The following is a 26561-nucleotide window of genomic DNA, read 5'->3' as shown; positions in this document are numbered from 1 at the left end:
AGTGCAGAAAAACTGTTTGCATCAGCACGCCAGAAATACCTGTCAACTCAAGAGAAGAAAACTGCTTACGAACTACTGCAACTGATGCCAGAGAATGCGGAAAAATATATGACACCAAACCACAGTCTTTGCGTGTTGAACAGTTGGTGCGAGAAGCAAAACAATCCACCCAAGTTCCTGTACAGCCTCGTGGTAGCAATGTTAAAAGGCAGAGGTATGAAGAAAGTCGGAATGTACTTTCAAGGTCAGTCAGATTCTGGGAAGACGACGATGACCACGTCGTGTTTTGAGCAGTGCGAATTCGCAGGAAAAATATCTCGTGACAACTTTCCATGGCAAATGTTAGGCGGCAAACGTGTCATTTTGGGTGAAGAAATCCGTATTGATTCAAGTAACTTGGATAAATACAAAGATTTGTTGAGTGGCAGCCATGCTACATGTGAACGTAAATGCCTAGAAGTAGTAGAAGATACAAGCTAAAGTTTGTTTAACAACACCACTAGAGCATATTGATTTTTTAATCATCAGCTATTGGATGTCAAACATGGTAAATTTGACAAATAGTCTTAGAAAGGAAACCTGCTACATTTTCCCATCAGTAGCAAGACAGCAGAGACTCAGTCTGATGTGGTGTTTAAACCGACTGACATCACAACTGAGAAAGGTGACTTGGGGGGGGGGGTTGAACGGTTCAGAAACAGCAGAGACTCAGTCTGATGTGGAATGTAGATGCACTGACATCACAACCGAGTAGGATGATGTTGAGGTGAACGGTTTGCAGTCAGAGGAGACTCAGTCTGTTGCAAATTTTAGACGGGCTGACATCACAACTGAGAAGGATGACGGAGCTGACGTTGGAGATTGTGTTGGGAATGTTTGCTGAATCTCTCAAATGAGTTATTGTGATCTCTCAAGTCGCCAGTATATAAAATATGCTTCATTTATCTAGAATATGAACGAGTAATATGAATATGAATAAGACAGGATAGCACATGCCACGGCCTTTTATATACCAGTCGTGGTACACAACTAGCTTATGAAGTCTTTTAATAATGCTATCAGTGAAAAGAGAAACAGCATTCTTGGGGTGGATGAAAATATGGAATTCCTAAAATTACAAAAGGTTTGTTAAGTATAGGTCTTTCATTTCAATGCACATTGTTCAGAATGAGCTCTTATATTAATTATGAAAATTAATAAAACAAGTTTATTAAATGGCATTTAAATCTATTTCTCTTATTGTATTGTTATTATTATACTAGTGAACACAACTTGAAAAACAGTTTCCCATTTTTAAGATGCATCGTACCATATGTTTCTCATTTATTTTGCATACATAGAGGCACTGATTTTCCGTTTCAGATTTTTCCCTTTTCCGTTTCATGTTACAAATTCCGTTTTTTTCCGTTTCAATATTAAACAAATTCTGTTTTTGCTTCACACACACACACACACACACACACACACACACACACCGCAATTAATTGCTGGTATATAAATATGCAATGAGGCAAAACATGTCAGTAGTTTATATTTATTTTTGGTTTAAATTTAAACACGAATACACCATGACACAGACTTCAGACATTTTCGGTTTTCTTTACGATATGATCAGGGAAATAATTACAAACGATCACACTATAAACCACTTCCCTTGTATAATTTATTTTGAACGAAGTCTGGCATACAATATGCAATACTGCATTTCTATGTGAGATCGGAAATATGGCACTACCGCAAATGTTAAAAATTAATAAGCAAACATAACATAATATATATTTCACTTGAATAAATATCGGACAATTTTAGCTCACAATGTTCGGTTTTCCCCGTTAAATCGCCGGGAATAAGCGAAGAAAACACGACTGGTACAACGTCTAGATACTCTACATTAAACATTTGGCATAACATACAAAGGTACTAGTGTCGTAGCGTAGCACAGGCAGATGTCGGTGTCCATAGTTTCTAGTTCTAAAAATAAATTTTAATTAATCAAATGCGCTATTTAAAGTTAAATAATGTTTTGGAAAAAAATCGGGAATTCCGTTTCAGATAGGTATTTTCGCGATTCCGTCCACGAATTCCGCGATCACGGAAAATCAGTGCCTCTACATACACACACAAATGCATGTGCACACACAAACATACAAAATCTTTTAGTGCGCTAAGAAACTGAGAAAATAATTATCACTATGTCACCATCCAATACTTATGTATAGTATAGTACATATCATGCAGCCTATATGTATTAATGATGGGAGTATATTTATTACCAATTTTGTATTTAGAACACACAATGTGTGTATCACACGAAGGAGGTACACCATGGCCAAGAGACTGGAATATCGACACCCAGGAGAATACAGACTTGTCCAATACCACCATCTGTTGGTGGTCACACAGTCAACCAGGTATTACAATTATGTACGTGTTATCTCAATAAGGACACAGACTCCTCTAATACCACCATCTGTTGGTGGTCACACTGTCACTAATGAACACAGTCAACCAGGTATCACAATTATGTACGTGTTATCTCAATGAGGATACAGACTCCTCCAATACCACCATCTGTTGGTGATCACACTGTCACTAATGAACACAGTCAACCAGGTATCACAATTATGTACGTGTTATCTCGGTTCACTCTCATAAGACAGACGTCCCATAAGGCAGACATGCCATTTGATAGACAAAACTCTTTATTGGGTTATGTAATGTATCCTGTACACCCCTGACTGCGTTAATGGTATTGCTCCAATCTGCTCAGCAAGCTATGCTGCAGTGCAACAGCAGTCTTAATTAATGAGCTGATTTCATGCAAACAACAGCGAGAGCTTAATTGTAATCTGGTAAATGCAATTAATAAATGTAAAGATACAGTGCTTGGTGGATTTTCCACTGCAATATCTCCATTCAATTCATTTCACTTCAGATTGACAATGTTTTGTTTTTATATCAATGATTACCGCACAGTTATGACAGTACCTATTTAAAAAAATTGTTATATCTACCAATTCCACACAGGCAACTAGGAGAAGTTAATTGTAATCTGCTAAACAGAATTAACAAATGTAAAGATACTGTGTTTTATGATGTCCGTGTTTTTAGAGTTTAGCAACATCCGTATACAATTCATTTCACTTCAGATAGACATTGTTTGTATATCAATGAGTATTATGTCTCTGACGACCAATGTCTTGTATTTCATAGACCATACATTTAAACCATAGCTAAGCACAGAGATAACATAAAAGTTCTTATATATTAACTGCATGTAGCTACCAAAAACAGTCATTCAATTTTTTAGTCATGGCTGGTCTTAGAAGGATAAAATTTGTTCAATCACAAAAAGGTTCTAGTCCAGTCAAAATACGAAAAAAAAACCTTTACCCTGAACAAATTCCAAGAAAGCGTTTTATTGTTTTTTTTGGTAGTATTACATGTAGGGAAAAACATACTAAAAGTTTACCAAAATAGGGTTACCACAAAGGGTCCAAATGTGACGTCAAAGAATATGGCCGCCAAAGCTATAAAATGTTAAAGGCGACTCGCCTTTCAGTGTCTGGCAACACTGCATAGTTTTCTTTGTATGATTTCATTCATGACTGTAATAAATTGATTGCACTAATGTTTTTGTCGGTTCTAACGATTGATTTTTCTTTTTTTACAGAGCTGAGAATGATGGAAAGTCAAGAAACTTGCCCCTTATGCAGCCATGAAGTAGAAGATGACGGAGAAAGAGTGATGATTGGTGCGAAAGGAGCTGAAGGGATCAATAAAGCCAGTATTGAGAGGGGCGTTAGCACTGTGGTAGCTGCTGGAGCGGTGGTGCACAAGAGATGTCGTATGAACTACATAAACAAGAAACAAATAGACTTGCATAAGAAAGCTACTTCCGTTCATCGTTCACCTGCCAAGAGAGGTACACGGGGTGTCTACTGGATCCTATGATAGCACGACGCAGTGTTTCTTCTGTGGACATGAAGTGGTGAAGACAAGGTCTAGTGCTGATTTCGATGACTATAGCTTTGTTAAAACGGAAAGGATTTGTAAGGTCCATCTTGTCACATTGCAAACAGCGTAATGATGACTGGGCAATCACCATTCAAGGGAGAATCGCGTACTTTGGGAAGGACTTACATGCTGCAGACTGTCTGTATCATCGTTCATGTGACATTAACTTTCGGACAAATTACGGAATTCCTATGCGTCATGGTGGTGGATCTACTACAAAGAAACCGCGGAAGGTAGGGAGGCCGATGAACATGGACCAAGAGCAAGCGTTCTTGAGAATGTGTGCCTTTCTCGAGGACAACGATGAAGAGCAACTGACTGTCACAGATCTTGCAAAGAAAATGACGGAGTATCTTGTAGAAGGAGACAGTGCTACCTATAGTAATAAATGGCTGAGGTATAAGCTGGAGGAGAAGTATGGCGATTCGCTATTCATAGCAGAGTGTGAAGGGTTGCCTAACATTGTAACGTTCCGTGAAAAGACAAGAATAATCCTGAGGGACTATTTCAGTATTCAGGAAAAGGATGAAGAAGCCCAGAAGAGAGCCATCATAGAGACTGCGGCCAAACTCATCAAGAGCGATATCAAGTCTAAGATCCCATCTTCAACCGATGAATATCCGAAGACTTCTTCACTTGAATGTCAGTCTGCCTTAGATTATCTCCCCCTGAGTTTGCGTTGCTTGCTTGAAAACCTCTTCGTTGGAAAGGACATTCACAGGAAGGTCGCAAGCATTGGACAATCAGTTGTTCAGGCTGTACGTCCCAGGGCTGTAGTAGCTCCATTGCAGCTTGGGTTAGCAGTCCAGCTCCATCATCATTTCAGGTCTCGATTTTTTGTAGACAGTCTCTCAGCCATGGGATATTGTTCATCATATTCGGAAGTTCAGCGATTCGAGGAAAACGCTGCCGCTTCTGTTGGCCAGGATGTACTCGGTGGTACCATAGACAGACTGGATACGGCACTGCTGTTCGCTGCGGACAACGTCGATCATAATATCATCACGTTAGATGGGAAGGGGACTTTCCACGGCATGGGGATGGTAGCTACTGTGACTCCAGGAAGGAAGGTCAGTCGCACTGTTCTCAGACGGAAGACTGCGGACTTGGAGATAGTTGAACAAAGCAGAGTTGATATAATGGAATACCGTTTCGCAAAACACACTCGCCGAAACATAAAATTCAAGCCCTTGCCATTTCTCGACGCCATTGACCATCGGGTTGATGTATTGTGGGAGATGTCTTTACGCTTCAGACAGCCTGCACCGAGCTAGAATGGAATGATGCACATGCTACATAAAGACTGTGATCATCCGGGGTCGTCTTCGGTAATCTTCCTGCCCATCATTGACATGTATTCCGGAGACAAGTCATGCATCTTCTCCACTCTCGAGTATCTGTGCAACCTTGCTGATAAACACCGATCCGCTGCAGTTGTTACATTCGATCAGCCACTCTACTGGAAAGCGTCAGAAATCAAACACGAGGTGCCTGAAGACAGCCCGGTTCGAGATGTTGTCCTGATGCTCGGCAGCTTCCACACATTGATGAATCTTATGGGTGCCATAGGAACGTTGTTGGATGGGAGTGGAATCAAAGAGATCTTGGGAACAATTTACGGTGACAATGCTGTGCAACACATCATGACTGGAAAGGCAGTTCAGCGTGCAGTTCGTGGCCATCTCCTCCTTGATCAGTGTCTTACACAGCAAGTTGCAGACAAAGTACTTTGCGACCATCCCGGTTTTGCAGACCTGTTGCAAGAACTTGAGCAGTTGTATGCTCAGACACTGACAGGGGACAGTGACTTGAATTCGGTCATCACTTCTACCTGCCTTAGTGAAATTGTCCACCTCTTGTCCACCAAAAGAAATGGATTATCCGCTCACTCTCGCACCAGTAAACTATGGCTGAATTACCAACAGATGGTAGGAATTGCAAGGGAGCTTATCGAGGCTGATCGTACAGGATCCTGGCTGATGCACCTTCATGCTGTAGCCGAATGTTTGCCCATTTTTGCAGCTGCTGGGCATGGGAACTATGTGAAGTCCGCCTACCTTTACCTCCAGTCAATGACCACTCTGGAAGATGATATGCCATCAGTGTTCCATAGATTTATGAATGGCTTGCATGTTGTAAGGCGTACTGATCAGTACTGGGCAGGCCTGGGTTGCGACCTAGTCATCGAGCAAGCTCTGATGCGCTCCCTAAAAACTGCAGGAGGACTCACCAGAGGAAATGGAATGTCCGAACATCAGAGGGCCTTGTGGACTCTGTCTGTGCCAGTGTCCTCTTCCTACAGTGATGCAATGCAGGGTTTCACTCGCCAGAGCTTTGTCACCAGTGAACAACACAAGGAGGCAAGAACGTCAAGGACGAGAAGAGATCGTGAAGACCTGGAGAAAATTGCAGATAAACTCGAGACCTTTTCACCTTTCTCTGATGAAGTGTCTCTTCGCAACATTATCACCGGTGTCAATGCAAATAAGGATGTGAATGTCCATAACCTGTTTACCATTGGCAGAGAAATAGTGGCAACAATGGAGGGTCAATCACTGTTTTCAGTTAAGTACAAGCGGTCAATGAAAGTCAAGACCCTGGCATCTAGTGTGGCAGTTGACGTTGCTAAGGACAAAACAATAGACCCCGCTGTTTTGTTCCAAAGGTTTCTTGTGGTGTCTCAAACTGCTGATCTTTCCCTTGATGAGGTGATGGCCTATGAACTTTCACCATACCCACCATCCCTCTTTGAGGCAAAACATCTCTTACGCAAACCAAACAAAGCACACCTGATGGCTGCTATAAAAGAACAGAGTTCAGATGACGCAGTACTCAAGGATGTACCAGAAGTGGAACATAATGTTCTTGACGGAGGTTCTCTTCTCCATCGACTGAAGTGGTCAGAAGGAAAGACATATTGTTCAATTGCTGACGACTATGCATCTTTCACAGTAAAGCACTATGGTAAGGCTACGATAGTATTTGATGGTTACATTGGAGGACCAAACACTAAGGACATTACCCATCAGAGACGGCGCAAAAATCGAACAAGTAACAAAGTGAACATTGCTGAAGGAACGAAATTTGTCGGGAAAAAGGAGGATTTCCTTTCGAATGTGGAGAACAAACAGTCTCTTATCAATCTCATTTCACAACGCATGAAGGACAGAGGTTGCCACGTAATACAATCAGAGGGGGATGCAGATGTGGAGATTGTTAAGGCAGCAGTGTCAATGTCATACAACAAAAGTACTAGTCTCATTGGCGAAGATACAGATCTATTGGTGTTGTTACTTCATCACGCGTCAACCAGCGATGGCAACAAGGTTTATTTCTACTCGGATAAAGGAAGTCCTGCAACAGTATACGACATTAAGGTTATGAAGAAGTTGCTTGGAAACGATGTCTGCAGTAGTCTTCTGTTCCTGCATGCATTCACGGGATGCGATACCACTTCCGCGGTTTTTGGAATCGGAAAAAAACTCGCTCTACACAAGGTTTTGAAGGGAGACTCTGTCTTAAATAGCTGTGCTAAGATGTTTTCCACACCTAAGAAAAACATAGCTGAGATTGAAGACGCTGGGTGTAAAGCGATGGTGGCATTGTTCGGGGGCAAACCTGGAGACAATCTGTCTGCAATGAGGTATTCTAGTCTCTGCCAAAAAGTTCGTTCAGCCAAAAGCTTTGTTACACCTGAACGACTGCCACCGACCTCCTCTGCAACGAAGTATCATGCCCTTCGGAGTTACCTCCAAGTGATGCTTTGGATGGACAATGGTGAGGCCATGGACACTACTGAATGGGGATGGGAATTGCAGAACAACAGTCTAGTTGCAGTGATGATGGATACTTCACCTGCGCCAGAAACACTTCTGAAAATAATTCACTGCAATTGTTCTCGTGGTTGTAGTACACTTCGGTGCACTTGCAAAAGACACGGACTTATCTGTTCACGGGTATGCGGACCATGTCAAGAAGGGCATTGTGACAATATGAGTGAGGAAGCAGTGTCTGATGATGAAAATAGTGACTATTGAACTGACACGGTTATTCAGTGATGAAGTAGGTCTTAAAATGCACTGTGTATTCTATAATTTTTAGAAATGTACATGTATGTCATGACGTCATTGATGACGTCATGACCTTGCCTGTCCATGTAGTTAGTATAAAACTTTGTATAATTTTTTTTATATCAAAATATATAGTATAAAAAATGCAAACTCTTCTGTAACCTACAGCTACAGCTTTGAAATAAGGAAATATTGGTTATTTTTAGTGCGATGGCTGTCATCGTCTTATGACGTCATAGTTAGGACCTTTGTGGTGATCAATTTTTGGTAAACTTTTAGTATGTTGTTCCCCACATATAATAGTAATAAAAAAAATCATAAAACGTTTTCTTGGAATTTGTTCAGGGTCAAACCGTATTTTGACTGGACTATTCACCACAAGTAATATTGGATGGATTTTTATTTGCAAAGAATCGCACCAGAGGGGAAAGTGTTCACTGGAGATCCGTGACAAAAACGTGTACCGGGAAATGCACCACTGTCGGCGAATTTGTATGGAACACATCGGAACACAACCATCTTCCAAGTGATCCGAATGTTGCTCGGTTTATCAGCATACTACGGAAGCGAGCAAGAGAAGAAACAACACCTATGCAGCAAATATACAATGATGAGGTTGCAAAACAAGCATTAGAAACTGTTCCTCTGAGGATTTGCCTTCCTTTCCCAGTATGAGCAGTGCACGGTACAGACAGAGACGAGTTCTGATACCTGCCCTACCACAGACTAGAGCCGATGTCATCCTAGAAGAACCATGGACACAGACAAATGACGGAAGACGCTACCTGTTATTTAGCGATGGAAATGAAGATAACATGCTTGTGTTCTCTACAGATGAGCAAATCGTAGCTCTACAGGCTGCAGAATCCATTTTTATGGACGGAACTTTCTCTTCTTGTCCAGCATTGTGGAACCAATTATACATCATCCATGATATGGACGGAACCACTATGTATCCCCTTGTGTTTGCTCTTCTTCCCGATAAACAGAGGATAACATACATTAGACTGTTCAGTTTGTTGAAAAATGAAGTTCAACAATTATTAAACCAACCCCTTGCTCCAAGTAAAGTTCAGACTGATTTTGAGATGGCTGCAATCCAGGCAGTTGAGACGGAGTTTCCGCAAGCTGAAGTAAAAGGGTGCTTTTTCACTTTACACAGGCCATTTGGAGGAAAACTCAAGAACTGGGTCTTGCTGTTTTGTACAAAGAAGATCCAGCTGTACAGACATGGATTCGGAGGGCTGCTGGACTACCACTTTTGCCCATTGCACAAGTACAGGATGCATGGTTAGAAGCCATGAATGACGGACCTGATGTTCCACAGGCGGAGGCATTTAATGATTATGTTGTTTTAACATGGGTAGACGATGACTCCAGATTCCCTTTGATTGTATGGAACCATCATCTGACCACTGGCCCAAGAACAAATAATAATCTGGAGGGATTTCATTCCAGAATGAATCGTTCAATCCAAGTTCATCATCCAAACATATACCGATTTGTAGAATTAATCAAAGGAATAGAGACCTCCGAACGTGCTAAATTGAGACAGATAAACTTTGGAGCTGCCCCACCACCAAGAAAGAGAGTGTATAAGCAGAATGAAAATAGAATCGTGAGATTGAAGGCGCAACTAACCCTTGAACAGAAAACGCCCATTCAGTTCTTGGATGCCATTGGACATCTGTTAAAATTAGTATAAATTGTGGAACAGACAGAAAATTGAATCGTGAGACATGTTAAAATGTGTATCCCGGGTATATGTATGTGTATAAATAAATCTAATTTTAGATAATTTTGTTATGTGTTTTGTATTTAATTGTATCCGACTATTCCATTATTTACTACATGTATTATTCAAGGTAAACGGCAGGTAATTAGTAATGGGTCTTGTGTTGTTTTAACGCGTCTGCGTTATGGGACGTCTGTCTTATGGGAGGACACCGTTATCTCAATGAGGATACAGACAGCCAATGAAGAAAGTCGGAATGTACCTTCAAGGTCAGTCAGATTCTGGGAAGACGATGATGACCACGTCGTGTTTTGAGCAGTGCGAATTCGCAGGAAAAATATCTCGTGATAACTTTCCATGGCAAATGTTAGGCGGCAAACGTGTCGTTTTGGGTGAAGAAATCCGTATTGATTCAAGTAACTTGGATAAATACAAAGATTTGTTGAGTGGCAGCCATGCTACATGTGAACGTAAATGCCTAGAAGTAGTAGAAGATACAAGCTAAAGTTTGTTTAACAACACCACTAGAGCATATTGATTTTTTAATCATCGGCTATTGGATGTCAAACGTGGTAAATTTGACAAAGTCTTAGAAAGGAAACCTGCTACATTTTCCCATCAGTAGCAAGGGATCTTTTACATGCACCATCCCACAGACAGGATAGTACATACCACAGCCTTTGATATACCAGTTGTGGTGCACTGGAACGAGGAAGAAGAGAATTCTGGGGGTGATGTGGGGGGGGGGGGGAACGGTTCGGAGACAGCAGAGACTCAGTCTGATGTGGTGTTTAGACCGACTGACATCACAACGGAGAAGGGTGACTTGGGGGGGGGTGAACGGTTTAGAAACAGCAGACTCAGTCTGATGTGTTATTTAAACCCACTGACATCACAACCGAGTATGAGATGTGGAGGTGAACGGTTTGCAGTCAGAGGAGACTCAGTCTGTTGCGAATTGTAGACGGGCTGACATCACAACTGAGAAGGATGATGGAGCTGACGTTGGAGATTGTGTTGGGAATGTTTGCTGAATCTCTCAAATGAGTTATCGTGATCTCTCAAGTCGCCAGTATATAAAATATGCTTCATTTATCTAGAATATGAACGAGTAATATGAATATGAATAAGACAGGATAGCACATGCCACGGCCTTTTATATACCAGTCGTGGTACACAACTAGACTTATGAAGTCTTTTAATAATGCTATCAGTGAAAAGAGAAACAGCATTCTTGGGGTGGATGAAAATATGGAATTCCTAAAATTACAAAAGGTTTGTTAAGTATAGGTCTTTCATTTCAATGCAAATTGTTCAGAATGAGTTGTTATATTAATTATGAAAATTAATAAAACAAGTTTATTAAATGGCATTTAAATCTATTTCTCTTATTGTATTGTTATTATTATACTAGTGAACACAACTTGAAAAACAGTTTCCCATTTTTAAGATGCATCGTACCATATGTTTCTCATTTATTTTGCATACGCACACAAATGCACGTGCACACACAAACATACAAAACGTTTTAGTGTGCTAAGAAACCGAGAAAACAATTGTCACTATGTCACCATCCAATACTTATGTATAGTACATACCATGTTGCCTATATGTATTAACGATGGGACTATATTTATTACCAATTTAGTATTTAGAACACACAATGTGAGTATCACATGAAGGAGGCACACCATGGCCAAGAGACTGGAATATCGACACCCAGGAGAATAGAGACTTGTCCAATACCATCATGTGTTGGTGATCACACTGTCAACCAGGTATGACAATTATGTATGTGTTATCTCAATGAGAATACAGACTTGTCCAATACCACCATCTGCTGGTGATCACACTATCACTAATGAACAGAGTCAACCAGGTATCACAATTATGTACGTGTTATCTCAATGAAGATACAGACTCCTCCAATACCATCATCTGTTGGTGAAGACACTGTCACTAATGAATGATGAATGAATGAATGAATGTTTAACGACACTCCAGCACAAAAATACACATCGGCTATTGGGCGTCACAAATGGTAAGTATATGAAAATATTATTTATATATATTTATGTAAAACCACAGTGTTAAGGAGCTGTGGGTGATAACAGTCAACCGTGTATCACAATTATGTACGTGTTATCTCAGTGAGGATACAGACTCGTCCAATACCATCATCTGTTGGTGATCACTGTCACTAATGAACAGTCAACCGTGTATCACGATTATGTATGTGTTATCTCAATAAGGATACAGACTCATCCAATACCACCATCTGTTGGTGATCACACTGTCACCAATGAACACAGTTAACCAGGTATCACAGTTATGTATGTGTTATCTCAATGAGGATACAGACTCGTCCAATACCACCATCTGTTGGTGATCACACTGTCACCAATGAACACAGTCAACCAGGTATCACAATTATGTATGTGTTATCTCAATGAGGATACAGACCCGTCCAATACCACCATCTGTTGGTGATCACACTGTCACCAATGAACACAGTCAACCAGGTATCACAATTAAAAATCCCATGCTTCGACTGGGATCCGAACCCAGTACCTACCAGCCTGTAGACCGATGGCCTAACCATGACACCACCGAGGCCAGTACAACTAATGCTATGTTCCCACTATCACGATTAGCGACACGATTGGAATCGTGGTCTGAAACGTGGAGTAATCGTAGTGATGCTATCAGATCTTATCAGATCTTGAGGTCAGTCGTGGCAATCGTGTTGATCGTAGAAAAGTTTTGGACGGTTCAAAAATTTTCTACGATTAACACGATGAATTGTCAATCGTAATCATCGCATCACATCGTATTGGATCGTAAGAAAGCGGTACAGAACGCATGTAATCGTGGTTCCAAATCGTGGTGATCGTGATCAACCGTGAACAAGAGAAACACCACGCTCTGTTGCGATGCGCTGCGATCTCCCACGATCTGTGACGCTCTGTAGGGTACCATAGATTACGATCTGACACGAATGACTGACGAGCAGATACGAGTAGATACGAGTAGATACGAGTAGTCACGGTTTGCACGGACGCTCACGATCTGTTACGAGTTCTCGCGCCCATATATATAGTGGACATGATCGAATGCGACTCTACACTTGAAGAGAGCCCATAACTGTCAACCTTTTAATTTCAGAGATGCGACCGAAGGGTACCAGAGAAAAGAAGAGAAAGGGCAAGGCTGCCCCACCCCCTGAGCCTGAACCAGTCCAACCACAGCCTGAACCAGAGGAGGCAGAGGAGACCATCCCCACCCAGAAAGCCAAGAGAAAAAAAACAGTGACTGTCTTTACTGAAGATGAAAAGGATGAAATCATTGAGTTCCTGATGAGAAATGAGGTCCTCTACAGCAAACGCCTTGCGGGCTTCAAGGATGTCACACAGAAGGAGGATCTGTGGGCTGTACAGGCTACCAAGATGAACACCACTGTGTCGCAACTTAAAATATGGTACACAAGCATGCGTACCATGTTGGGCCGGCTGAAGAAACACGCCAAGAAGAGTGGGACAGGAGGAGATGTCATTACTGACATGAGCAGCACAGAGAAGTGGGTGTGGGACAAATTCTCTTTTTTGAGGTCTCACATTGAAACGGTGGATGCCAGAAATGTGGCCTCGTTTGCAGCAGCAGCACCAGCAATTTCCAGTGGCACTGAAGTCACCCACTCCACCAGCCAAACCTCAGTAGTTGCCTCTACCTCCAGCAAGGCTCCAACACGACCACTCCCACCACCCTCAACACCACCCTCCCATACATCCTCCCAGACAGGGTCAGTCGGCTCCAGACGGGGCAGTGAGGATAGGGTGAACTCTGGAGAACTGAGTGAGTATTATCTCCCCTAATAACAATTGCAATTTCATTTAATTTCACATTTAGTTATACTTGGATATATAGTTACTAGAAATACTAATATTTTGCTTTCTCTCTTCCAGAAGACCTGCTGGTGGAATTCATGTCCAGAAGTACGGCTGCGTCTGGCAGCTCCTATTTTGGGAAGTATGTGGAGGAAACCCTGTCGAAGGTGCCTGGGGAGATCAGGAGGGATGCTGAGGCTAACATTATCCAGGTGCTGCACAGGGCTCAGCGGGCAGCTGAGCACAGCCATATGCAGCCACCACCACGCCAAGACCAGCAGTCCCAACAGTTCCAGCAGGAGGTCCCGCAGTTCCAGCATTCCCTGTGGCAGCCTCACCCCTCTCAGTGGCCACCTCGCCCTGTTGGGCGTCAAACCACTGTCTGGGGTAGTCAGGACCGCGGCTACATCCAGCGACAGTTACCCACGTACCCGATGACCAGCCCATTACCACCAACCAGTGAAGCACAGCCAGGAGCCTCAGGGGTGACGGCCAGCACCACCACCACTGCGCTGCCCTCCTCTCTAGATGACTGCTTCGTCAGCCTGCTGGGAGCTAGTACACCAGCTGCCGGCAGTTTCAACCTCTCCTCCCAGCTCAACACCCCTCGTCAACTTGCTGATGAGGATGATGATGACACAGACCTGGCCTAGACACAGGCAGACCCCACGATGACCATTAGAGACTACTTGGGGACATCAACGGTTTATTACCAAACGTGCCTACACTGTTTTGATCTGCACTTGGTGTGCAGAACTCTTTTCATAGACTTCCAGTGTGCTTGTGTTACTAAAAATTGAAATGTAATAGAGATTTAAAAATAAAAATGCATATGATACATTATATGAATTTGCTATTTCATTTGGCCAACTTCCTTAAATTAAGGGGACAATAACCATATAAGATAAACATTGAAAGGTTTTATTACATTTTATTTAAAAGGTTTTATTACATTTTACTTTGTTACATTTCAAAGTTGGGATAACCATTCTCTTCAACTGGGAATTGAGGGAGTCGCTGTTTGGGGGGTCCCTCAGTCGACAGAAGCATCATCATCGCCACCATCTACATTTCCTCCTGCATTCTCTCCACCATCCGCGTCATGCAGCCCAGCCATCGTTTCCTGCCATGCGACCGCACCTTGTGGTGAGTTGAAGAATGCCTTCAGGAGTTCCCTCTGATGCTTTGCATCAGCTGAAGCTGAGTTGCGAGCTGCAGCAGGTTGATCCACATCTGGCCAGTCCACTTGGTCCCTCCATGCCCCTGGGATGACATTGTGCTTGTGATCCTCATGGTCCGCCTCTTGTGCTGCAATGCCTGGATGCCTCTGCCTCAGTAGGTTGTGCAGAACCACTGCCGCCTCCACCATATCCTTCACAGTGTTGGGCTTCTGCTCTAGAGTCCTGAGGAGACACCTCCATCTGTTGGCTAGGATCCCAAAGGCGTTTTCAACCACTCTCCTCCCCCTTGACAGTCTGTAGTTGAAGATCCTCTCCTCCCTGGACATCCCTCTTCTGCTGTAGGGCTTCATGAGGTAGTTCCTGAGTGCGAAAGCGTCATCCCCCAGGATGAAGAAGGGCATGTATTGGTGATCTTCAGGGCTTGCAGTCAGAGGGCAGGGTGGGGGGAGTCCTAGGGCTTCCTTTTCCAGGCCGTTGAAGAGCTCAGAATCGCCAAATATCTGAGCATCTGACATGTGTCCTTTTCCACCAAGCTCGATCCACACAAAATTGTAATCTGCACTCACCAGAGCCAAGAGTGGTATCGAAAAGAAGCCCTTGTAATTGTAGTAGAGGCTGCCAGTCTTGGGTGGCTTCTTGATAGCAATGTGTTTGCCATCTAAGGCCCCAATGGCGTGGGGGATGTTCCATCTCTGCTCAAACTGGCTAGCTAAGGCTGTCCAGGCTTCAGGAGTCACAGGTACGCTGAACACCTCATCTGTGTACGCTTGCACAATTGCCTGGCACACTTCCGGAACCATCTCTGAGATGCTGGACACTCCACACCTGAAGGCATACGCAAGGGACCGATAGTTGTCTCCAGTGGCAAGGTGCCTCAGTGTCACTGCCAGTTTCAGTGCAGGTGAGAGGGGTTGCCTGAAACTGGTGACTTCCCTCTCAATTGCTGGGGCCACCTTCTGCAAGACTTCATCGAAGAGCTGTGGTGTTAACCGTGTGTAGTTTTGGAATGCTACTGGATCCTCCAGCCTCAATTGGGTGTCTAGGAGGCTGGAGAACTGGCCAAGGTGTTGTCTCCTTTCCTCCGTGAGCCATGGTCGCACCCAGAACTGCCTGACTGCAGCTCTCCTGGCCCTTTTTGGTATGGGTTGTGGCTGGTCTGGCTGCTGCTCATCTTCTTCCTCTCTGGCCATAATGTAAGCCAACAGCAATACGCTAAATGTCACGTCATCATCCTGAACTCCTGCCATCATCAGTGGTTGTGGGTTGTAGAAGGTGAAGAAACCCTGAAGTCCATGGTCAGTCGGGTTCTATATATACCCGTCGGGGGTCCAATCGTACCCGAAATCGTGATCACTGTTGATCCCGACCGTGAAAGACATCGCGCCCACAATCGTATTATATCGCATCGGTTCGTAATGATCGTATTGGAACGTATCGGAACGTATAGGAACGTAACAGATCGTCCCAATTCGCGGACCCCGATCGTGTTTATAGTGTCAGATCGGGACCCAGCCGTGCACTCAATCGGGACAATCGTATCGGAACGTATCTAATCGTATCTGGACGGGACATCAGATCGTGACACATCGCGTCACCTGAAATTGACCACTCCTTACCATATCGCATCCGAGCGCACCAAATCGTACCACAACCTATCGACTCGTATCCAAACGTCAAATTTCAGAGAGGTCAACACAAATTCCACGATCAGCTACGAATGGCCACTCGTGGCGTTCGTAATGGATCGCACGACAGTGGGAACTAAGCATAAGGTAGTACACCCATCTGTTCTGGCACCAACTCAAAGGATTGCCTTTATGATTATGACACTATGCAAATGACCATACAGTATTACAAATGTAAAGCATTGTTTCATATCTATGCACAGGGGTGCAGAAATGGAAAATATTTTACTATAGCCTGCCGGACCAAAACCAACTAAAATATACTAGCCCGCCAAAATGTCTCCTAGTCCGTCAGTCTATAGAACAAAATATTATTAACAATATTATTATAGTATACAGTGTCTGCACTTCAAATGATTATATATATACATGTATATATATCTATATCTATATCTATATCTATATCTATATATATATATATATATATAAATATATTGACAAAACGTTACTAAGAACACTATATCTATATCTATATCTATATCTATATCTATATATATATATATATATAAATATATTGATCTATATCTATATATATATATATATATATAAATATATTGACAAAACGTTACTAAGAACACTTGGTAGGTGATCAACATCACGTGGCAAACAAAATAAAAAAGACTGACAGACCATCTGACTGGTAGCTGTATTTTTTAACTCATCCGTTAGAATTTTTACTGGCATTGGGCGACCGGGGCGAGTCCTTTCTGCAGCCCTGTATGGATAAATAGCAAATTAACTATACGGCTTCAAGTTCAAGTATAAATATTTCAAACTACCAGCAAGATACTTCACAAGAATTTCACATTTTATAATCATTACACATTTCCCATTGAGGGTGCAGTACAGAGCAAAGTGAATTTTGGGTGACCTCATGTTCACTAGGGGCATAGATATCAGGATTAAAAATATAAAATAATAATATATTATACAGACATACATGTGTTAATAGGCAGCACCTGACAATTTTTCACTGCCTTTTTTTATGAACTGTTGCCAGCAAGTGCTTTGAGACCAAATGGTATAATCTGACAGGCTAATTTGCATATATTAACACAACATATGCATTTGTAAGCTTGTTCCTGAATGGTTAATATTTATTATCAATTGCAATCTAATTAAAATTAGCTCCACTATTACATGTGGATCTAACACCAGCCAGTTGGAGCTCATGTCCACCAATCAAAACCTTACTTGCAGAATCATGCTAGTGATTTGAAAATAATTCGAAAACATTCCGTATGATTGATCAATATTTAAATTATTATTTACTGACGAAATGTTACCTGGACATTGGAGACTATGCAGTGTTGTTAGCAATCCGATTAAAATTAGTTCTACTGGTCTAAATAAGGCATTCGTAATTCACATGAAACATGTCATATACCCTCAGGATAATTTGGAATATTTTCAAATCACTGGCATGATTCTGCAAGTAAGGTTTTGATTGGTGGACATGAGCTCCAACTGGCTGGTGTTAGATCCACATGTAATAGTGGAGCTAATTTGAATTAGATTGTATCAATTGATGTATAATACAGGGAATATATTTTCTAACTTGAACTGCTTGCGAAACTTGGAGAGCACACTTTGCATGAAGAAAATTCAAATCTTGTTTTGACTATTGGATGTCAAACATTTGGTAATTTTGACAAATAGTCTAAGAGAAGAAACCCGCTACACTTTTCCATTAGTAGCAAGGGATCTTTTATATGCACCATCCCACAGACAGGATAGTACATACCACAGCCTTTGATATACCAGTCGTGGTGCACTGGAACGAGGAAGAAGAGAATTCGGGGGGGGGGTGAACGTTTCAGAGACAGCAGAGACTCAGTCTGCTGTGGTGTTTAGACAGACTGACATCACAACTGAGAAAGGTGACATGTGGGGTGAACGTTTCGGAGACCGCAGTGACTCCATATCGTGTGGAATGTAAACTGACTGACATCACAACTGAAAAGGGTGACATGGCAAGGCAATAGTAGTTATTTACTAGCCCAACATTGAATATCACTAGCCATGGGAGTGGAGCAACCATAATCTAGAAGCCCTGGCCTAGAAATGGTATTACTGTCATTTATGCCTTTGTCTTTTCACCAGATACAGGAGGAAAGCACCAGCATCCAACTCAGCAAGTTATGGAGGAAACTGCTGGAGTGGGAGTTCCAAGACAAAACAAAATCTCTGAAGCCAACTTTGGTGACCGTGACAGACTCGTAAAGCAAACACCACAAAAGGCAACTTCACCACAAGCATGAGCTATATGCTCTAGTGGAAAAGGAAAAAAAAACTGGCAAGTATCTACACCTCTTTCCAAAAGTAAGAGAAGGACGTATCTTGATATTGCCCATAAACATGCAAGCAATTAAACTAAGAAGACAGACACAATATCAGCGATGGAAAAATATAATTTAAAAAGACCAGCAAGTTCAGGATTTAAAAAACAGAAAAGAAAAGAAAATGGAAGTGAGAGAGCACACTGCAGATAATCTGTACAAGAAAGTGAATAAAATGATCATGGTGCCGCCGGATTACCGTGCACCGACAAGCAAGTTGATCAACAGGTGATAATGTATGTATAATAGCAGTTTTAACAGGAGCAGATAAAACATCATCATCATGTGCATGTGCGAAAAGACATTCTTGTCCAAAAATCTCTTGCAAAATTCCAGAAAGACAAGCAGCCTCTTTCAACTGAATCAACTGGTAGAAAATTTAAAAACCATCATCAGACTCCATCCATTACAAATTGCTCTTGAACCTTTGTGTAGTCCGTGTATGTCTTCACCGCATTTTCTCAAAACAGAGGTGAATCCTTTCCCCCCAATAAAAAAAGCTCAGGAGATCAATCTAGAGCCACAGAAGAACCACCTATTTGCACACTGTAACCAAGTAGTAGCTGCAGCTGATGACAGTCACTGGTTTGTAGGTGAGGTGTTGACAGTTCACAATAATGTTGCAACAATCAAATTTCTACTAAAGGTTTCCACATGCAAAAGAATTAGGGTTGTCAAGTGGCCAACACTGCATGACATAAAGGAATTAATGAATGTTTAATGACACCCGAGCATGAAAAATACACTGGCTGTTGGGACCAGGGTGTCAACATGACAAAGGATGTGGATGAATGAATGAATGTTTAAGGACACCCGAGCATGAAAAATACATTGGCTGTTGGGACCAGGGTGTCAACATGACAAAGGATGTGGATGAATGAATGAATGTTTAACGACACCCAAGCATGAAAAATACACTGGCTGTTGGGACCAGGGTGTCAACATGACAAAAGATGTGGATAAATGAATCAATGAATGTTTATTGACACTCCAGCACAAAAAAAATACATGTAGGCTATTGGGAGTCATCCTGACAAAGGATCTGGATGCTAAATTTATACTCCCCAGAGGCTTTGACAGCAAATGATTCCAGTGGACGGACGTTCAGTATTCCTGAATGTAAATATTTCATAGATGTATCAGGATTATGAAAGTCAACATATCCACCTAATCCAGAGAAAGAAGAAGTCATGTACATAATATCTGTTCTGTTCCTTATTATAGCACGTTTTTGTTTTACCATACGTTTGAATGGTTTGCTACGTATCACAGAAATTTGATACTTTTAATTTACGAGTGTACACTACAGTTCTTGAATTCTGAGCCTGCCTATGGCAGTGTTTTTTTAAAAAGATTACTTTTACAGTAAATAAATATGATTGAAACTTTGTGACGGGTTATTTTGTTGCACATACAAATACATTACAAATGTTAAATACTGGCAAATAATGTACACCAGATATATTCTCTTCAAAAAAAGTAGTGGAACCTGAAATATTAATGTTAATTACAACTATTAGACCGAACATACGTTTTGACCACAGACATCCCAGTAAAGAATGTTCAGGTCTGTTTATCAACACACCGAAACACATTCCATAGTTTGCATGTGCATCATGCAGTTGCATGCCCCGTACACATGTGCATGGGGTGTCAATCTCATTCTTGATTTTAACAATTTCCAGGAAGGTCCATTAATCACTGTGGAACATTATTTCTGTCAATCTTTTTCATTTTGTTGATCATACAGTTGTTACTGTTTTGTTTTTAGTCATTTTTATTGTTTGAATTTGTGATGTACTGATAAAAAAACCCGTCAACTTTCAAATTTCACTTCTGACCCCAATCATCCTTCAAGATCTTTGGTGGTCATAAAACCTACTATAATACTGAACTACCAGTTGTAATGTTTGCCCAATTAATTCACTTTTATCCTATAGCCACTCCCCATAGTTAATATACCTTACAATTTTGCAATTGTAAATTCTTATTAGAGTTCCCCTACTTTTTCGAAGAGTGTGAAAATTTCCAAGTTTAATTAACCGGTAAGCTATATGTACATACTGATTGGTTGAGGTAAAAAAAACCCACAAAAAAACCCACACACAAAATGTCACTTTGTTTCACTGTGTGTGCTATGTATCAGAATCTCATCTGTTACTACATCAGTACGTATTATCAGTGTTACTACATCAGGATGTATTAACAATTATCAGTGTTAAGGTAGTATCTCACTGGACTGCCACTGTTGGCGACAAATTGCGAACGGCATTCGCGAGGGAGTTTCCAAAATGTCTCCAAACGTTCGCGGGGGTTCTCAATTTCCTTGTGTGAGTCACAGGGCCTCGCTCTCGTGTCTCAAAAAAATTAATTTTCTCTCAAAATAGTCAGATTCGTCGCGGGTGTCTGGAACCCTTCTCAATTTAGTTTCTGTGAGTCATAAAGTGCGAGAAATGTGAGACAACTTTGTGAGGTGTTGTCAACCTATGAAACTAAATTGTGACCGATTGGAGAAAAAAATTAGAATCTGACATTCCAGGCGCGAACTGCCCTGGGACTCATGGGAGCGTGACAAAATTGAGAATCAATTGCGACATAACTATGACACTTTGTGACTTAACTGCGACCAAAAAATTTGCACGACATTTGCATGATGTCGCAATTTATTTGCAGTTTGGCAATTATGCTGCAATTTCTTTGCAATTATACCCCACGTGACCCGGCCATATATAAAGCTTCTCACAAACGGCCCGTGGCCATTTTCTAGAACTCACGCTGACACAACTGCGACCAACAGTTTCACCATGACACCCAAGGGCAAGAAAGGCAAGGCTAGGGGTAGGGGGCTGCTGCCCCTGCCCCACGGACCCGTACAGAGGAAGTGGAGCCGGTCCCAGCGCCTGCTGTGTCTGATGAGGAAAATTCGAAGGGTTCCTCAGCCTCCCAGCCTGCCGCAGCCCAGGAGAAGAAGAAAAGAAAGAAGACAGCTACAGCTGATGAGGAAGACTCGGAGGGTTCCTCAGCCTCCCAGCCTGCCGCAGCCCAGGAGAAGAAGAAAAGAAAGAAGACAGCTACAGCTGATGAGGAAGACTCGGAGGGTTCCTCAGCCTCCCAGCCTGCCGCAGCCCAGGAGAAGAAGAAAAGAAAGAAGACAGCTACAGCTGATGAGGAAGACTCGGAGGGTTCCTCAGCCTCCCAGCCTGCCGCAGCCCAGGAGAAGAAGAAAAGAAAGAAGACAGCTACAGCTGATGAGGAAGACTCGGAGGGTTCCTCAGCCTCCCAGCCTGCCGCAGCCCAGGAGAAGAAGAAAAGAAAGAAGACAGCTACAGCTGATGAGGAAGATTCGGAGGGTTCCTCAGCCTCCCAGCCTGCCGCAGCTCAGGAGAAGAAGAAAAGAAAGAAGACAGCTACAGCTGATGGGGAAGATTCGGAGGGTTCCTCAGCCTCCCAGCCTGCCGCAGCCCAGGAGAAGAAGAAAAGAAAGAAGACAGCTACAGCTGATGAGGAAGACTCGGAGGGTTCCTCAGCCTCCCAGCCTGCCGCAGCCCAGAAGAAGAAGAAAAGAAAGAAGACAGCTACAGCTGATGAGGAAGACTCGGAGGGTTCCTCAGCCTCCCAGCCTGCCGCAGCCCAGGAGAAGAAGAAAAGAAAGAAGACAGCTACAGCTGATGAGGAAGACTCGGAGGGTTCCTCAGCCTCCCAGCCTGCCGCAGCCCAGGAGAAGAAGAAAAGAAAGAAGACAGCTACAGCTGATGAGGAAGACTCGGAGGGTTCCTCAGCCTCCCAGCCTGCCGCAGCTGAGGAGAAGAAGAAAAGAAAGAAGACAGCTACAGCTGATGAGGAAGACTCGGAGGGTTCCTCAGCCTCCCAGCCTGCCGCAGCCCAGGAGAAGAAGAAAAGAAAGAAGACAGCTACAGCTGATGAGGAAGACTCGGAGGGTTCCTCAGCCTCCCAGCCTGCCGCAGCCCAGAAGAAGAAAAGAAAGAAGACAGCTACAGCTGATGGGGAAGACTCGGGAGGGTTCCTCAGCCTCCCAGCCTGCCGCAGCCCAGGAGAAGAAGAAAAGAAAGAAGACAGCTACAGCTGATGAGGAAGACTCGGAGGGTTCCTCAGCCTCCCAGCCTGCCGCAGCTCAGGAGAAGAAGAAAAGAAAGAAGACAGCTACAGCTGATGAGGAAGATTCGGAGGGTTCCTCAGCCTCCCAGCCTGCCGCAGCCCAGGATAAGAAGAAAAGAAAGAAGACAGCTACAGCTGATGAGGAAGACTCGGAGGGTTCCTCAGCCTCCCAGCCTGCCGCAGCCCAGGAGAAGAAGAAAAGAAAGAAGACAGCTACAGCTGATGGGGAAGACTCGGAGGGTTCCTCAGCCTCCCAGCCTGCCACAGCCCAGGAGAAGAAGAAAAGAAAGAAGACAGCTACAGCTGATGAGGAAGATTCGGAGGGTTCCTCAGCCTCCCAGCCTGCCGCAGCCCAGGAGAAGAAGAAAAGAAAGAAGACAGCTACAGCTGATGGGGAAGACTCGGAGGGTTCCTCAGCCTCCCAGCCTGCCGCAGCCCAGGAGAAGAAGAAAAGAAAGAAGACAGCTACAGCTGATGGGGAAGGCAGTACCCCTGGAGGGATGGACAGCAAGATACAATGGCAGAATTTTGGCTCAATCACCCAATCGTCTATGACAAGGCACAACAGCATTACAAGAACAAATGAAGATACAACATTTAAAGGAGTTGATTCAGCAAAACCGTGAGGATTGAGAGAAAATGAACAGCCCCCTGCCAACTGGTGAGTAGAAATTGTGCATTCTTATAGCAGAATTTTAGTTTGAAATTAAATCTGGCAAGAAATCAAATCTGTAGGCAAGTAATTTTCGCCCTGAGCGTGTCGGCATGAAGTGAATTTTTTCCCCATTTATTGAATTAAAAAAATTTCTCATTTAGTAAACTGATATTATCTGCAAACATTTCCTGAAATATAAGGCAAATATTGCTTTGCCCTGGAATAAAACCCCCACCAAAAAACAACAACAATTCTAGCCAAGGCTAAGGGGCCGTTCCATAATTTTCAAAATAATCACGAGCGTACAAACAGTACCCCCGGTACACGGGCGGGTTAAGGGGCCAGCGTATACTTTTACTGAAATTGTGAAAATGAAAAATGTCGATCAACATTTTTCATTTGGGGATGTAAACTTTTAGGGTGTGGTCAAAAGTGTATGGTTTGTACGCTCATGAAAATGTTGAAAATTATGGACGGCCCCCAATACTCTATACATGTACATGTAGTTCCAATAAAAAGTGTGATCAATTCTGAAAAAAAAAATCATATTTATGAAATAAATATAATTAAAATTCTATTCCATTTTACTGATAACCAGTACTCTAGATGGACCAAGAAAAAGTGTAATATATACTGATGGAAAGAAATAAAAAATCACACAGATAGCAACAAGAAAAAAGAAAAGAAAAAGAAGTTTGTTTTGTTTAATGACACCACTAGAGCACATTGATTTATTAATCATGGGCTATTGGATGTCAAACATGGTCATTTTGACAGTCATAGAGATGAAACCTGCTACGTTTTTCTATTAGTAGCAAGGAATCTTTTATATGCACCACCCCACAGACAGGATAGCACATACCACGGTCTTTGATATACCAGTCGTGGTGCACTGGCTTAACAAGAAATAATGACTGCATCCAAAATAAAAATAAAAAATCAATTGATATTGTCAGAAGTTGACTGGGAACATTACAGATATTCAATACCACATTACAACTTGATATGAAATACAGACATTACTACGCTAGTAGTGAATTAAATTTGGTCTACAATTTGATGTATTCCCTTATTTCTTTCCATCAGTATACATACATGTACATTCTAAAATTATAGTGTGGTCTATTCTGAAATGGGCACAACCCATACTGTAATTCTAAAAGAAAGTGTGATGTATTCTGGAATGGGCCCAACCCAAACTGTAATTCCAAAAGACAGTGTGACATATTGTAAAACGGGCTTAACCCATAATGTAATTGTAAAAGAAAGTGTGATATATTGTGAAACGGGCCTAACCGATAATGTAATTCCAAAAGAAAGTGTGATCTATTGTAAAACGGGCCTAACCCATACCGTAATTCTAAAAGAAAGTGTGATCTATTGTAAAACGGACCTAACCCATACTGTAATTCTAAAAGAAAGTGTGATCTATTCTGAAATGGGCCTAACCCATACTGTAATTTGAAGAAAAAGTGTGATATCTTCTGAAATTCCAAGAAAATGTGCATCTCAGGGATTAAATGCTACTGTACTCTAATAAATACTTCTATATATTTAAATTACTCTAAAACCTGTTAACCAGTATCAAGTCTTGACTGCAATGAAATCATCTTGACAGGTTTCCCCAACAGTCTGTGCTGTATCAACAGTTGTTTCCCTTCTGTTCTGTCACCAGTATCACACTGTTTAGAAGTCGTCTTTCTGGAGATAATCTGATCGTTCCCCATCAGCTTGTGCAGGGGCGTAGCGTGATCTGGACCTGGAGGGGTTCGAATATGAACCAAGTGGACCTTTTTCTATTTTGTTTTTGCACCACCAGAAACTCCATATGTATAAACCTGTGTGTTTTAGTTCTGTAAGTGGACCATTTGTTTCAGCGGGGGGTGGGGTGGGGGTTTCGTCTGACGTGCCCCCCCCCCCCCCCCACCAAGCCTACGTCCCTGCTGTGCGGTAGCAATAAACCTGGCTCCCTTCTGTTTTGTCACCAGTATCAGACTGTTTGGCAGTCCAGTCTTCGTGGAAATCATCTTGGCAGGTTTTCCCCGTCCGTCTGCAAAGTATCAAAATTCCACCCCCCCCCCCCCCCCCACCACCACCCCTTGTGCTTCACCAGTATCAAAGTTAAAACAAACACTTGTAGGTCCAGTCATTCAGAACGAGGTACATGTGTGATAGGGTTTTTTTTGTAGCACAGCTCTCTGGCACCTTTCAACCAGTTGATTGAATTAGAACAGTTATCGTAAAGGCTTTGAAGGTTTATAAAAAAAGAAAAGAAAAAGAAAGGTCTTTCTGAATTTTCCAGTATCAAACCACTCTGTTCCAACATCCATGAGGTTTTCAACAAATGAAATTTCATTGTGGGTTTTTTTCTTTCCAGCTGTCTCTCCCTCTACAAGACACTTTATTCACACCTTCAAATGTACAGATCTCCAGCATGGGTTTATAATAAAATAGTAATTTAAAAAAACAAAAACAAAAAAACAAAACAAAAACAACTCTTGTTTTGGCTATTGAATGTCAAACATTTGGTAATTTTGACAAATAGTCTTAGAGAAGAAACCCGCTACACTTTTCCATTAGTAGCGAGGAATCTTTTATATGTACCATCCCACAGACAGGATAGTACATACCACAGCCTTTAGTATACCAGTCGTTGTGCACTGGAACGAGGAAGGAGAGAATTCTGGGGGTGACGTGTGGGGGTGAACACTTCGGAGACAGCAGAGACTCAGTCTGTTGTGAGTGTAGACGGACTGACATCACAAGTGAGTAGGGTGATGTGGAGGTGAACGCTTTGCAGTCAGAGGAGACTCAGTCTGTAGCGAGTGTAGACGGACTGACATCACAACTAAGTAGGGTGATGTGGAGGTGAATGCTTT

General features: G+C 42.4%; 3 protein-coding genes across 3 annotated transcripts; all 3 read left to right on the top strand.

The window, feature by feature from the left end:
• The first annotated feature begins 8758 nt into the window (after window positions 1-8758).
• On the top strand, window positions 8759-9382 carry LOC121373075. Its single transcript, XM_041499520.1, has one exon. It carries the CDS (start codon window positions 8759-8761, stop codon window positions 9380-9382), a length of 624 nt encoding a protein of 207 aa, XP_041355454.1.
• A 2454-nt stretch (window positions 9383-11836) lies between these two features.
• Window positions 11837-14359, top strand: LOC121373596. The gene is made up of 2 exons (XM_041500285.1): window positions 11837-13674; window positions 13785-14359. Exons 1-2 carry the CDS (start codon window positions 12990-12992, stop codon window positions 14357-14359), a joined length of 1260 nt encoding a protein of 419 aa, XP_041356219.1. The 5' UTR covers window positions 11837-12989.
• A 7356-nt stretch (window positions 14360-21715) lies between these two features.
• Window positions 21716-23653, top strand: LOC121373074 (serine/arginine repetitive matrix protein 1-like). Its single transcript, XM_041499519.1, has one exon. The coding sequence runs from the start codon at window positions 21716-21718 to the stop codon at window positions 23651-23653; it is 1938 nt and encodes a 645-aa protein (XP_041355453.1).
• The last annotated feature ends 2908 nt before the right edge of the window (window positions 23654-26561 follow it).

This window comes from Gigantopelta aegis, chromosome 5 (assembly GCF_016097555.1).
Source record: "Gigantopelta aegis isolate Gae_Host chromosome 5, Gae_host_genome, whole genome shotgun sequence".
NCBI lineage: Eukaryota > Metazoa > Mollusca > Gastropoda > Neomphalida > Peltospiridae > Gigantopelta > Gigantopelta aegis.
Note: the sequence above shows the minus strand (reverse complement) of the source record. Positions and strands in the feature narration are given on the sequence as shown.

What these genes read in the sequence shown, in the direction of transcription:
- LOC121373075 (XM_041499520.1), top strand. Translation starts at nt 8,759, where the DNA reads ATGAGCAGTGCACGGTACAGACAGAGACGAGTTCTGATACCTGCCCTA.
- LOC121373074 (XM_041499519.1), top strand. Translation starts at nt 21,716, where the DNA reads ATGACACCCAAGGGCAAGAAAGGCAAGGCTAGGGGTAGGGGGCTGCTG.
- LOC121373596 (XM_041500285.1), top strand. Translation starts at nt 12,990, where the DNA reads ATGCGACCGAAGGGTACCAGAGAAAAGAAGAGAAAGGGCAAGGCTGCC. An exon ending in GGTGAACTCTGGAGAACTGA is followed by an intron (nt 13,675 to 13,784) that starts GTGAGTATTATC and finishes TCTCTCTTCCAG; the next exon opens with AAGACCTGCTGGTGGAATTC.